This window comes from Babylonia areolata, chromosome 31 (genome assembly GCF_041734735.1).
Source record: "Babylonia areolata isolate BAREFJ2019XMU chromosome 31, ASM4173473v1, whole genome shotgun sequence".
Classification (NCBI taxonomy): domain Eukaryota; kingdom Metazoa; phylum Mollusca; class Gastropoda; order Neogastropoda; family Buccinidae; genus Babylonia; species Babylonia areolata.
In genome coordinates, this window is record NC_134906.1 from 18,572,685 (window position 1) to 18,586,603 (window position 13,919).

The window sequence follows — 13,919 nt, forward strand, 5'->3', positions numbered from 1 at the left end:
ACTATAGATCAGCTCGCGCAGGGTCCTCCAGTCAGACTCCACATTCTGGTTGTCCAGAGAGGCGGATTCCAGACGATCTTCCAGCAGCTCCACAAAGGTCTGTTTGATGGTGATGTTTTTCAGCTTAGCGATGTTGAGCCGTTTTGGAGCCTTCTGATCTTGGGGGCGTCTCTTGGGCTGGATTCGAATATTCAGCTTCGAGACTACAAGGCGATGGTCTGTCCAACACTCAGCGCCGCACATGGTCTTTGTCACATGTACATCTTGCCTATCCCTTTTCCTGACGATGACGTAATCGATGAGATGCCAATGCTTTGAGCGAGGATGCATCCATGACGTCCTGTTACGGGTAGGGAGGCAGAAAACTGTGTTGGTTATCAGCAGTTCGTGCTCTGCACAGGTCTGAATCAAAAGCAATCCATTTGGGTTGCAGTGGCCCACGCCATGCTTTCCAATCACTCCATCCCAGGAGATGTAGTCAGAGCCAACTCTAGCATTGAAGTCCCCAAAAGAACTGGCAGGGCTGTTAAGAGCATGGCATTTAGGTTATTATTAAATGCCCCATACACAAAATATTGTGAAAATATTGAATGCATTTGCAAGAGACGTTTAACTCACTCAGTACGGCCAGCCCTCTCTTCTCCTCTACACAGACCCCTCGGATGTCCAGTGGGTGTCTCAATGACCCAACCTTAAGCTTCTGTCGTCAGAATTGTGGTATTCTTTGTCAACATTCACCTCTTCAGTATAAGAGCCTTCCGCTTGCAATATTTTGATGATGGTAATTGGGGTAAAACGCTGTTAACGTCGTCTCTTTCGCCGTTCGTATGGAGAGAGTTAACGGTAGAGCACGTTTTAACCCGCAGTTTAGTAATGAAATCTTTTTTGCATCCAGAAATTGCGGAACACGTGTTACCAGTTTCAAATGTTAACATTTTTTGGAAAAAGTTATATATTTCAAACTGTTCTTTATTAAAGTTAGCTAGCTATGTGTTAAATAGTCCAGTTGGTTGTTTATTGTAGGCTCCCACACGAACCTCTTTTCAAGTAATAATATACAGAAGTAGTGCATACAATATTTGATTATTGATATTTTTTTGGTCCTAATCCCGCTTCTACCGTCCCGCCTCTCACACACACCCTTCCAATATTATGTTGTTTTTTTCTTTCTCCAATCACTGACACTCACCCTCTCCATTTTATATTTTGTATTCTATCTTTTCCACATTCTGTTCTCTCTGTCTGTCTGTCTGTCTGTCTCTCTCTCTTCCTTTCTTATTCCCCTCCTCCCTGCGCCCCCCCCCCCCCCCCCCTCTAACCCCCGCCCATCCCCTCAACCTCAACAGCCCCCCTTTTCAGTCAAATATACAGAAATGTCGATTTCTAATTAATAATAACAATTATCATTATGATACAAATGATAATAATACAAATGATGATAATAATATCATTTATTTTCAGTCTAATATCATCATCTTAGATGAACAGACTATAAATAAATAAACGAATCTCTCTCTCTCTCTCTCTCTCTCTCTCTCTCTCTCTCTCTCTCTCCAATAGTTATAAATTCTGCTGTTCTCTTACCATTTACTCAACTAGCAAAAGAAATATTACCACCACCACCCACACGCGCGTGCGCACACACACACACATACGCACACGCACACACACACACACACACACACACACACACACACACACACAAATCGACTCTGGCCTGTAGGATTTTACACTTGTTCATTTTTCAGACTACAAGATTATTCTTGCTCGAGAATTTAGGATTTTACACTTGTTCATTTTTCAGCCAAGAATATTGTTGCGCGAGCATTTTGTATTTGTATTTGTATTTCTTTTTATCACAACAGATTTCTCTGTGTGAAATCCCCAGAGAGCGCGTCGCTACACTACAGCGCCATCCTTTTTTTTTTCTTTTTTTTTTTTCCTGCGTGCAGTTTTATTTTTTTCCTATCGAAGTGAATTTTTCTACAGAACTTTGCCAGGAACAACCCTTTTGTTGCCGTGGGTTCCTTTACGTGCGCTAAGTGCATGCTGCACACGGGACCTTGGTTTATCGTCTCATCCGAATGACTAGCGTCCAGACCACCATTCTAGTAGAGGGGGAGAAAATATTGGCGGCTGAGCCGTGATTCGAACCAGCGCGCTTAGATTCTCTCGCTACCTGGGCGGACGCGTTACCTCTAGGCCATCACTCCATCAATGCATATTATTTTAGATTATTACCCTTCAGTGAAAAACGTACAGGCATCAGTCACTATTCCCAAGACACATCTGTGCGCGCCTTCATGTATGTGTGTCCGTGTCCGTCTGTGTATGTCTGTATCTCTGTGCGTGCGTGTGTGTGTGTGTGGTTATGTGTGTGTACGTGTGTGTGTGTGTGTGTGTGTGAAGTCATGAGAGCAATAGACAAGATACCCAATTGCGTTTAACCCCGACAAAATAACCATCATCAGCATCATCATCATCATGATTATGATAATCATAATATTTTTGTTTAAGTATATAACACAATACTCTAACATAAGTTACAAGAATAGACAAAATAATGCTATGAAACATGACAGATCAACGCACACAAATACATACATACTCATAAACAGACACACACACACACACATGTGCGCGAACACAAACACATACACATACATGCGCGAGCGCACACACACTGAGAGAGAGAGAGAGAGTCTAAGTATTGGGTACCCATGAAGTAGGAAAATCCCCAGCTACGAGCCAATATTTACATAATTGTAAAATAAAGAATTATTCTCTCTCTCTCTCTCCCTCTCTCTCTCTTTCTCTAAATCAATCTGTCTATCCATCGATCTATCTGTTTCTATGTCTCTCTCACAGTAGCGTTTATTATGATATCAGGAAGTGTCACCATGGCAACGCCCACTCCTGTGGTCGTGGGGGTCGATGTAGGGGGCACCAACACTGATGCCGTCGTCATCAGCAAGGCTGAAGGTCAAGGTCATCAGATTCTAGCAGAGGGCAAACATTTGACCACCAGTGACGTCACTAAAGGTCGAGTCCTCTTTGCTTTTTAATTAGTTAGCTGGTTAGTTAGTTAATTAGGGGTTTTCTCTTTTCTTTTTGTATGTGTGTATGATATAACATTTTATGAATCGATATTAAATCAAACTGAACACGGCCGAATGCAGAAAATCAACCCAACTATACATAATGTATATATACTATATATAAGGTATATCTCGTGTAATGATACAATGTAGCGAGAGAGAGGGTACTTTTGCGTCACGCCGTTTCCATCTATTAGTTTTCTCAGTACAATACCTTTCCTTGACTTAGGAATTTCTGATTGTCTGTTGACATTTTTTTTGCTGCTCTCTCTTCCTCTTTGCTTGACCCAGATTGTCAGTACTGGTTGTGATTCACAAATGTGATGCAGACCCACTGAAATGGACCGAGGCTTTGACGAGTGTTTTTTCGATTCCCTATCAGCAGTATCACATGGAGCTAATCCTGAACTTCTGGTGTTTTAACTTAGTGCCCTGGTGCCAGTTGCATTGCTTGGTTCTAACTTTTTGACAGTTACACTTGACTAAATGCCTACGTTGACCGAACTACGCCATTGGTTAGTTCCATACTACACACAGTAGCGGGTTACGACGATACTTGACTCTTCCGTCCAAACAATGCAACTGGCCCCGATTCTATCATGAAAAATTTCGAGTGTATTGCCTTCCCAAGATGTGCTTTTTTCAATTCTTCAGTGGTTTTTGGCCTTAAACATTTCATCTGTTTTGCAGCCTCAAGTTTGGTCCCAGCACTTTCAAATCTGAACGTCCAGCCAAAATGTACCCTCAGGGTTGTTGACGTTCCTGTTGTTGTTTTTTTTTTTATTGACAAGCTGTGGTTTCTATCACGAAACAAGTATTTTTTGTTGTTAAACACGTTGCTTGTGTGTACTTACAGGTGTGTGCAACGCTGTACTGACCGTTCTCCGACAAGCCAACAGCCGGAAAGGCCAGATCTCGGTGACACAGATCAACATCGGCACCACTCACTTCGTCAACGCCGTTGTCCAAGGAAAACACCTCAGCCGTGTGTCCGTCATCCGACTCTGTGGCCCCGCCTCTCGGGCCGTTGCTCCATTCACGGACTTCCCGCCACGCCTGAGGGAGGTCATTTATGGGTCAGCCCATTTCGTCAATGGGGGGTACAGGATGGATGGGCGAGAGATCGAGAGCGTTGACGAGGATGAGATCCGGGCTGTTGTGGAGGAGATCAGAGGGAAAGGGGTGACAGGAATCGTCCTCTGTGGCATCTTCTCTCCAACCAGGACGGAGCAAGAAGAGAAGGTCTGGACAGAAGTATTGTTTCTGTCGGGAGTTTAAAAAAAAACACACACACATTCTATTTTAATGTGTCAAAAGCAGCTGTTCACACACACACATGGTCACACCCTCCCCACCCCGACCCCATCCCCCAACCCCAACCCCTCCCACCACCACCACACGCATGTACGTTAAAAACTGTAATTCTTATACATCTCGACGTTTTCTAACGTGTGTCTGCCTAACAGTCTCTTTGTCTGTGAATGTGCACCTGTCAAATATGTTTGTGTACCCTCAAGTTACGAGGGTCATTCAATAAATAAGGTGAATTTTTCGGTATAAGGACTTCTAATACAGATAGAAGCTTACTTCTTTTTTTTTTCAACGTAGTCTCCCAGCACTGTCACACACTTTTCCCATCTGTGCACAGGCTTCCGTATTCCCTCAGCGTAAAAATCTTTGGACTGATGTCTCAGCCAGTCGCTCACAACACTTTTGACTTCATCGTCACTTTCAAACTTCGTGCCTCTCTTGAACGCTTTCAAGGGACCAAACAGGTGAAAGTCTGAAGGGGCAAGGTCTGGGCTGTAAGGGGGATGAGGGAGCAGTTCCCAGCCGACCTTCGACCCTCCTCTGTTTGTGCTCTGGAGTAAGCATCTTTGGCACCCACCGGCAGCTGACCTTCGAGTAGCCAAGGTCATCATGGACAATTTTGTGTGCTGTCCCAACAGATAAGCTCAAAGTCCTTGCAATGTCATCCACTGTCACCCTTCTGTCAGACTGAATGAGGTCATTGACTGATTCGATCACCTCAGGAGACCTCACTTCTCTAGGCCTTCCAGGCCTGTCTTCATCCTCACACTGCTCCGTCCTTCTTTAAACAATTTAGCCCACTTGTAGACATTTTTTTCGGCTGAAACATGTGGCACCATACACAGTTGACATTCTCCTATGAATTTCAACTGGTTTGCACCCTTCAGCAACCAAAAACTTGATAACTGACCGCTGTTCAATCCTGGAGCATGCTTCTTGGTCGGCCATCTTTGTTAATCGCCAAAACTCTCAAAGTTTTTTTTAATCTGCAAAACAAATTAAATCCATGTGAAAAAGAACTAAAACCAAAAAAAAATTTAAAAAAAAGTAAGCTTCTATCTGTATTAGAAGTCCTTATACCGAAAAATTCACCTTATTTATTGAATGACCCTCGTAAGATATTTTTGATAACTTTGCTCAGTTTGCGGTTTTTCGAGTATTGCTTCAGTGAGTACATGAAAAGTCTTTTTTGTGATTAACATTTCAGTTGTTGATCGGTATTGAAATCAGGTGATGTCAATAATATTATTTGAATTTTGAATGTCGCAGGTGAAGAAGCTGATCTCAGAAGTGTACCCAGAAGCCTCCGTCACCATGTCTCACACCATCGGCCACATCGGTCTGCTGGAACGGGAGAACGCGGCCATCCTGAACGAAGCTGTGAAGGCCCTGTGTCAGCGGACCGTGTCCGGTTTCCGTCAAGCTCTGCAGGACATTGGGTTGAGCTGTCCCCTGTTCCTGACCCAGAATGACGGCACTGTGATCAGTGAACGACAGGCCATGGAAACACCCGTCTTTGCCTTTGCCTCGGGTCCGTTGGGGTTCAGTGTGTTGTAAAGCCCAACAAGAGAATTACAATGTGTTGTCACTTCTGCATTGCTCTAGATATTTATGTACGTTGTTGTCTTGTTGGGGTTCATTTGTTTCATGCGGACTGTGCTGTTGTATGTTGTGTTATACCGTATCGTATTGTATCATATCATCGTATCGTGTCGTATCGTATCGTATCATCCATATCATATCGTATCGTCGTATCGTATTGTATTGTATCATATTGTTTTGCATCATATCGTTTCCTATTGTATCATATTGTATTGTATCATAGTGCGTTGTGTTGTGTTGTATTGCCGTTTGTTTCATTGTAGTACGTTGTATTTTTGTGTTGTATTGTACTGTGTCTTATTGTATTGTAGCGCGTTATGTGTTGTGTGTTGTATTACATTCCGTTGTATTATATTGCATTGTATTGCGTTGTATTGTATCGCAGAGTCTTGCATTGCATTGTAGAGCGCTGTACGAATGGCACTGCATTATTGTATACCATGAACAAGTTTGCTCCTGTTCTTTTTTAGCTGTTTTCAAAAAAATGTTAAAAGCATTCGGCAATGGCGTCAAAAGTTAAAATTGATCATCAGTTTACACATGATTCTAGTCTTCACGGGTTAAAACCTAGCTGACGACAATATATTGCTGCCAATACTGATGACAAAGCCAGAGCTCAGAAACAATTGACAACGCAAATTTTTAAGAATAACAAAAACAAAAAGCACACACAAAATCATAAGCAGAAAGTATTCTCCATTCAGAACTGTTCATTGACCATGAACATATTGCTTTGTATTTGGAATAACATGGATAGAAATTTACATTCTGATCCAAACGAAGTTTAACGTTCCAAGCTGACAACGATGTGAGATATTGTCAGCAGTCACAGCAAAGTTGGTATCGTTACAGACTGATGAATTGGAGGTCGCGGGTGTGTATCCCATTAAAGACATATCGTGGAATTTCCAGTTTTGCCGGTCTCCTATCCAGAATAAGTGTGCTGTAGTCTCAGATTGGACGAATGGGACCACACTGTTGAAAGTTATCCTCTATACTGGTGTGCTTTTGAAAGGGTTGTTCACATTTCCTTACTAGTATCGCAAGCGTCTGTGCTTATCAGTTCGCTTGAGGCTCAAATCTGTCATAAAAGAAAGCGTAAAGGACTTTTATTTTATGCAGTCTCAAAACATGGAGACATTCTCTAACAGCACAGTCACCATCTTTATGCAAGAAAGAAGAAAATGCGTTCAGTTATCCAGCCATTCAGTGTCCGCTGCCATGGCGATTCTCATCTTTGATGCAGATAATAAATTCATGCAAAAGTTTTCAACGTTGGCAGATTCAGCGATACTATTGTCAGAGTTCACCGACAGTCCCTTCTCCAAACTGGGTGGCCACTCAGTCTGGCTGCGTGACCTGGCGCTTATCGTCGTCGGTAGCTTAGTTGACGGTGTCCCTGAATCAATCCAGGCACGACTGAACACTGCCTAAGTGACTTACCAGCAGTGCAGGGTCTCTTTTGTTCGGTGACCTCATGGAGAGGTGGTACTGATAGTTTCCATGAAGACTAGCTGTGACAGCGCGCGCCCGTGTCTGGATGTTAATTTGTGATTATTGGTGTGAGAGTGCTCTCTCTTTCTCCGTCTCTCTCACGGTGTCCTTCTGTGTGTGTGTGAGTGTGTGTGTGTGTGTGTGTGTGTGTGTTTCTATCTCTCTCTCTCTCTACTATACCTACTATACCAAATGACAAGGCCAGTGGAATCGATGATATTTCTGCTGAAATGTTAAAATATGGTGGTAAAAATGCACTGTTGTTTCTGACAAAATTATTTAATTCAATTTTTGATCCAGGTATCTATCCAGAGGAATGGTCTAAAGCTATTATCATCCTAATATATAAGAAAGGTGATCCTGATAATGCGGACCATTATAGAGGAGTATCCCTTTTAATTAAGCATCATATCAAAGTGCTATGCTACTATATTGAATGTAAAACTATACTCTTGGTTAGAAAATAATAACTTCATTTGAGAATGTCAAGCAGGATTCCGTAAAAAGTATTCCACTGTTGATCAAGTATTCACTTTATATGCTGCTGTTCAGAAATGTTTGAGTAAAAAGGGTAGAAAACTTTATGTTGCTTTTGTTGATTTTAAAAAGGCATTTGATTCTGTTAAACATCATAAACTATTGCACTGCATTAAAAACCAAGGCGTTAAAGGTAAGTTCCTTGCATCTCTGAAAGCTATGTATAATTCACTGTTATCATGTATTCGTGTTAATTACGACCTTACGGATATGTTTGAGACTCCCTTGGGTGTGAGACAAGGGTGTGTGTTGAGCCCAACACTATTCTCAGTTTACGTTAACCAGTTAACAATTCATATGGGTGAAAGGGAAAAGCACGTGGTACAGTTACTCACAGACATTATGGAGTTATTTATTTTGTTATTTGCCGACGATGTAGCGTTGCTTTCGACAACACGTAGTGGCCTTCAGAATCAATTGAATGTTTTAAAGGATTGCTGCAATAATATGAAATTAAATGTGAACATTGACAAAACTAAGGTTATGGTATTCAGAAAGGGAGGGGTTTTGGGGAAATATGAGAAGTGGTTCTACGATGGTAAAAGACTTGAAGTGGTAAATGATTATTGTTACTTAGGGTTTAATTTTGCAACCATGGTTAGTGCAAAAAAGGGTACATTACATCTAGAAACTAAGGGAAAGAAGGCAGTCATACAACTTAATAGGGCATTTTAAAAGTATAAGGAGATGACTGCAAATACTTTCTTTAATTTTTTTTTATTACAAAATTAAACCAATGCTATTATACTCAGATTAGACAGATTGGAATATTTAGAAAAAGTATACCTGTTAGCGTGTAAAAGATTTCTGGGTGTTCCGGCCAGGACGCCTATAAAATGGTATGTGGGAGATTTGGGCAGGTATCCCTTATTGCGTAAATTCGCGTGTATCATGTTTAAGATTCTAGTTTAAATTGCTACAAATGGATATTGAAAGGTTACCACATAAAGCATATCAAATGCTGTTGGAACTAGACAGATCAGGAAAACACTGTTGGGTGTCAAATGTTAGAGAAATTTTATGTTCAACTGGTTTTAGTATTGTTTGGATGCAATAACATGTAGGGAATGTGAAGATGTTCCTCGGTATATTTAAACAGAGACTTGTTGATATGTTCATCCAAGAATGGACTGGTGCTGTCAGAGACCGTGATAGATATGAAATTTATAGATCGTTTAAGACTGTCTTTGAAAAAGAAATATATATTTTGGATATGGATACCTATTGTTTCCGAGTTGCCATTACACAAACAAGATTCAACGTTCTACCACTCAACAACAATATACATCGATACAGTCAATCAGATCAGGCCGGACAGAGCATGCCCATTTTGTAGGGATGAAGTTGAGAACGAGCAGCACTTTTTATTCAGCTGCAACGTATATGAAGATTTAAGGATGAGAATATTAAAATAATCGGCTAGACTCCCCTTGCATGTGATACTTGGAGCAACAAATTTCAACCATAGACATAATGTATCAAGATATATTTTCCATGCTATCAATACAAGGAAAAGGTCTGCAGTCAGTGATCAAGCATGGTGAAGTACTATATAAAAACAAATGTCCATATGATAGGCACATTGTTTAAGCATATATTCATTCAGTTTGTGCTTCTTGTTGTAGTTGTTGTTGCTATGGATAGCACAAATATGCATCCCCACCGACCCATCCTACCCCATTGTATTGTGGCCCATGGCCGATGTACATTAAACTTTCTGAGTTCTGAGTTCTCTACTATACCTCATCCAGTTTATGATAAGCACGGGAGTAGGAGAAGAGGATGTTGTTTGAAACAGTTGATCAGTTCATGACCCTATATATATATTAAAAAAAAAAGAACCTGAACCTTGTTTAAAGTCTGCTCGTACTTTAACTACTTTGGAGTCGAAGACTTTTAACTTTGTGAGAAAAAAAGAGATATCGCGGGAGTTGATTAATTAACCAAACTTACTAACTACCCAATCACCGAACTGTGCCGTGACAGGACCGACCAACTCGATGCGCGGCGCAGCCTACCTGTGCCAGGTGACGGACGCTGTGGTGGTGGACATTGGCGGAACGACGACGGACGTGGGGGTGCTGAAGAACCGGTTCCCTCGCCAGGCCTCCACGGACGTGCGGGTGGGGGGCGTGCGCACCAACTTCCGCATGCCGGACGTGCACAGCGTGGGGCTGGGGGGCGGGTCCTACGTGCTGAAGACGGACAAGGGGAAAACCCTCGTGGGACCGCTCAGCGCTGGTTACAACCTGATGAAGGTGACGCGAGTGCAGGGTCATTGATTCGGCTTGTTTGTCGTGTTTGGAGGGTTGATGGGATCGCTTGTTCGTCGGGTCGTTTATGTTTTGTTCATTTATTTATTTGGTTTTTTTTTTATATATAGGTTTTTAGAGAGTAGGTAAGTGCACGGGTATGGTGTAAACTTTCTGTTGTGGTCTCTTCTGTTCTGCTCATCTCTCTCTCTCTCTCTCTCTCTCTCTCTCTCTCTCTCTACTGTCAATTGCGGTGCATTAGTTCCGTCCGGAAATATCTGTCCACTGAACGCAACATCTAGACTTGTTTCTCTCATTCTCTCTTGCCAAGTTGATTACTGTAACTCTCTATTGTCTGGTTTGCCTGCTTCACCTATTCAGTCTCTTCTCAGAAAGAAAAGATCTGAGCACATCACTCCTCTTTTGCAACATCTCCACTGGCTACCTGTCTCACACAGAATAAAGTACAAGATCAGCATTCTATGTTATAAATGTATTCACAAATCTGCCCCCTCCTATCTCTGTGGCTGCCTTCACCTATACACTCCATCTCGTTCTCTACAATCGGCTTCGGATCCTCTCTGTTTACGCATACGCAGATTCAAACACTCGACCGTTGGCCGCCGTTCTTTCTCTGTCTCTGGACCTTGCAATTGGAATGAATTTCCTCTTTCTCTTCGTCAGGTCTCCGCACTCAGCTCTTTCAAGTCTGGTCTTAAAACCCACCTCTTCCCAAAATAGCCTCCCTTCCATGCCTCTTCCTTGTCTTCATTTTTTCCAGTTTTAGGGTTATGCATGCGTGTGAATGACTGGTGCGAAAGCGCTTTGATTTGTCTGCAGAAGACTCAGCACTATATAAATATAATAATTATTAATTATGTTTCGATGTTTCTCCTCCGCTGTAATATTTTCCTCAGTCACCTCATTCCTCTCGTTTTCTGAATTTTAACCCTTTCCTTCTGATGAGTTCACTTTCGTTTTGTTCTGATATCAATACAGAACATTTCACTTTCTCACTTTTGTGTAGTTCACTTCCTTTTTCTTTTCATATCAGTACAGAATAGTTCACTTTCTTTTAATTTTGATGCCAGTACGGAACAGTTCACATTCTCTCTCTCTCTCTCTCTCTCTCTCTCTCTCTCTCTCTCTCTCTCTGCGTGACTGAAACCTGATTGATTGATACAGGAAACGAATGATGAGCATCCAATGGCAGCTGTCAGTCAGACGGCTCTACCCAGGTAATGGCAGCCTGTAGTGGCAAATGATCTCGTATTAGTAAAGCGCTTAGAGCTTGGTCTCGGACCGAGGATAGTCTCTGCGTAAGTATCCATATCATCATCATCACCATCATCATCATGTTTCACAATATCCCGTTGCACCCAGGAAGCCCTAGTGTTCGGCACTGAGTCCGGCACCGCTGGCCCCCAGTCTGGAAGGAGGGTGACAGCCACAGACGTTGCTGTGGCAGCGGGGCTCATGGACCTCGGTGACAAGACTCGCGTGACGCACCTTCCCCGCGATGACGTCACAGCGGCCCTGAAGCGCATGCAGAAAACTGTGGAGGACGCCATCGACAGCGTGCGGGTCAGCAGTGAACCTCTGCCCGTCATTCTGGTCGGTGGGGGCTCCAAGCTGTTGGATTCCAATGTGAGTTTTGTCTGTTGACGCCTTCCCAGTTTGGCTTTATCGTAGGACGACTAGGTTCCATTGTGGTGATTTTGTCGGATGTATGTTAACATGTTGAATGTTGTTAATGTTCTTGTTGTTTTTAGTTTTAAACAAGCTGTATTCAACGGAATATCAACACAGCTAAACGAATGGTATTTTGAAACATGACAAACTAAGCTTATGACCGTACTCAGCATTAGAGTTCTTTAATGATATCTTCATATAGATCATATTGCATTTGATTGTTACAAAAGGAGTGGAATTACTTACACAAAGATTTAATAATGATAATATTGATACTACTACTCATAATAATGATAATAATAATAAAGTATTTCCTATAATGATAATAATGATGGAGTATCTGCTCTGTTCGTTATGTCAAAATTACACATTGATTATTTCGGCGCTGTATTGTCTATTCACATGTACATATAGTTGTGCTGCAAATGTCAATGAAACGATGTGCTTAAAAAATCACTCAGTCAGGCTCCAAAGAACAACACCTAAAAGAGCATAACGTGCTGCTCTTTTCAAGCATTTAATGCTGTTTGCCTCACGTTCATTTCCACAAAATTCACTACCATATCTGCTTTGTAGTTGCCATATACTTTTTCTTTCTTTTTTTTTCTTCCTTTCTTTTAACCCTTTTCTTCAGATAAAGAAGCCAGAAGTAAGAGCAGGAATGACCAAACCGCGATTTCTCTCTCCCTCTCTTTGTCTCCGTCTCTCCCTTTCTTCCCCTCCCTCTCTCTGTCTCTCTCCCCCTGTCTCTCTCTCCCTCTCTCTCCCTGTCTGTCTCTCCCTCTCTCTGTCTCTCTCCCTCTCTCAAAGACAGAAAAATTGATTTTCAGTTCTTTCTTTTCCTCTTGTAAGCGTTCATATTTAAGGAAGTTAGGTAGTTTACGGTTGTTGGTTTTTGTTGTTGTTTTTTCACTTATTTCTCCGGTCCCTTCAGACGAAGATGCCGGGGGTGAGTGAGATCCTGCTCCCAGACCACTACGGCGTGGCCAACGCCATCGGGGCAGCCCTGAGTCAGGTCAGCGGCAACATCGACAGCGTTGTTTCCCTGGAGAAGTTCATGGACACTGACGTCATGGAGACCCGCATGCAGCAGGCCAAGCGTAACTTACCGCCGGGAGCCACCCAGGTGTGTGTGTGTGTGTGTGTGTGTGTGTGTGTGCGTGTGTGTGTGTGTGTGCGTGTGTGTGTGTGTGTGCGTGTGTGTGTGTGTGTGTGTGTGTGCGTGTGTGTGTGTGTGTGTGTTTGTGTGTGTGTGTGTGTGTGCGCGCGCGCGCGCGTGTGTGTGTGCGTGCGTGTTTGTGTGTGCGTGTTTTATCTTCGGTTTAACGTCTATTCACTGTAAGTGTTTTTTTAGACGGAAAGGAGTAAAGAAGTGGATAAAGGAAAGGGAATGCATGTGAATATTAGTGTAAAAAAGTGTTCATGTTATGTATCAGAGGAAAAGTATATTATAAGAAAAGGTCTAAAGAGATTGTGGTGTGTATTGAATGAGGTGTCATGGGAAGGAGAATATGTATATGCATATCAACAAGTATTAACCTACAACAATGTAAATATAAATAATAACATTAATTATAACACATCAAAGGAGGATACCAACTGGACTGGAGTTTAAAATTTCCGAAAACATTCTAAGCAATGAATAATCATTCAAAATCTTTTCAGTGGCTAATGAAATAATTATTGGAAGAAAAGTCATCAACTACATCTTTTGGAATTAAGTGTCTTATGCTCGGATAATGAATGAGTAGATGACTTACAGTTATTTGCTTACTGCATATACATTTTATATTTTTAGAAAATTTTGTACGAAAGGCATTTAAACGAATTCTATACATTAGACTTGTAATTTGTCTTGAATGTGCTGCTGGTGTCAAATTTAGAAAATATTTGGGATTAGCTGCATTCTTTGTGTTTACACAACATTGGGAAT

At 42.0% G+C, this 13,919-nt stretch overlaps 1 protein-coding gene across 2 annotated transcripts in view; it reads left to right on the forward strand.

Annotated features, from left to right (window-relative positions):
* LOC143276323 (uncharacterized) overlaps positions 1 to 13,919 on the forward strand; it is a 44,633-nt gene that overhangs the window by 4,913 nt on the left and 25,801 nt on the right. Inside the window, exons 2-7 of one of the 2 annotated variants that reach the window (XM_076580834.1) lie at positions 2,890 to 3,042; positions 3,955 to 4,340; positions 5,679 to 5,940; positions 10,029 to 10,300; positions 11,678 to 11,941; positions 12,921 to 13,112. In XM_076580834.1, coding sequence (XP_076436949.1) covers positions 2,901 to 3,042; positions 3,955 to 4,340; positions 5,679 to 5,940; positions 10,029 to 10,300; positions 11,678 to 11,941; positions 12,921 to 13,112 — 1,518 coding nt within the window. In that variant the 5' untranslated portion in view covers positions 2,890 to 2,900. The remainder of the gene's footprint in view (positions 1 to 2,889; positions 3,043 to 3,954; positions 4,341 to 5,678; positions 5,941 to 10,028; positions 10,301 to 11,677; positions 11,942 to 12,920; positions 13,113 to 13,919) is intronic. The other variant, XM_076580835.1, reaches the window with a different exon arrangement.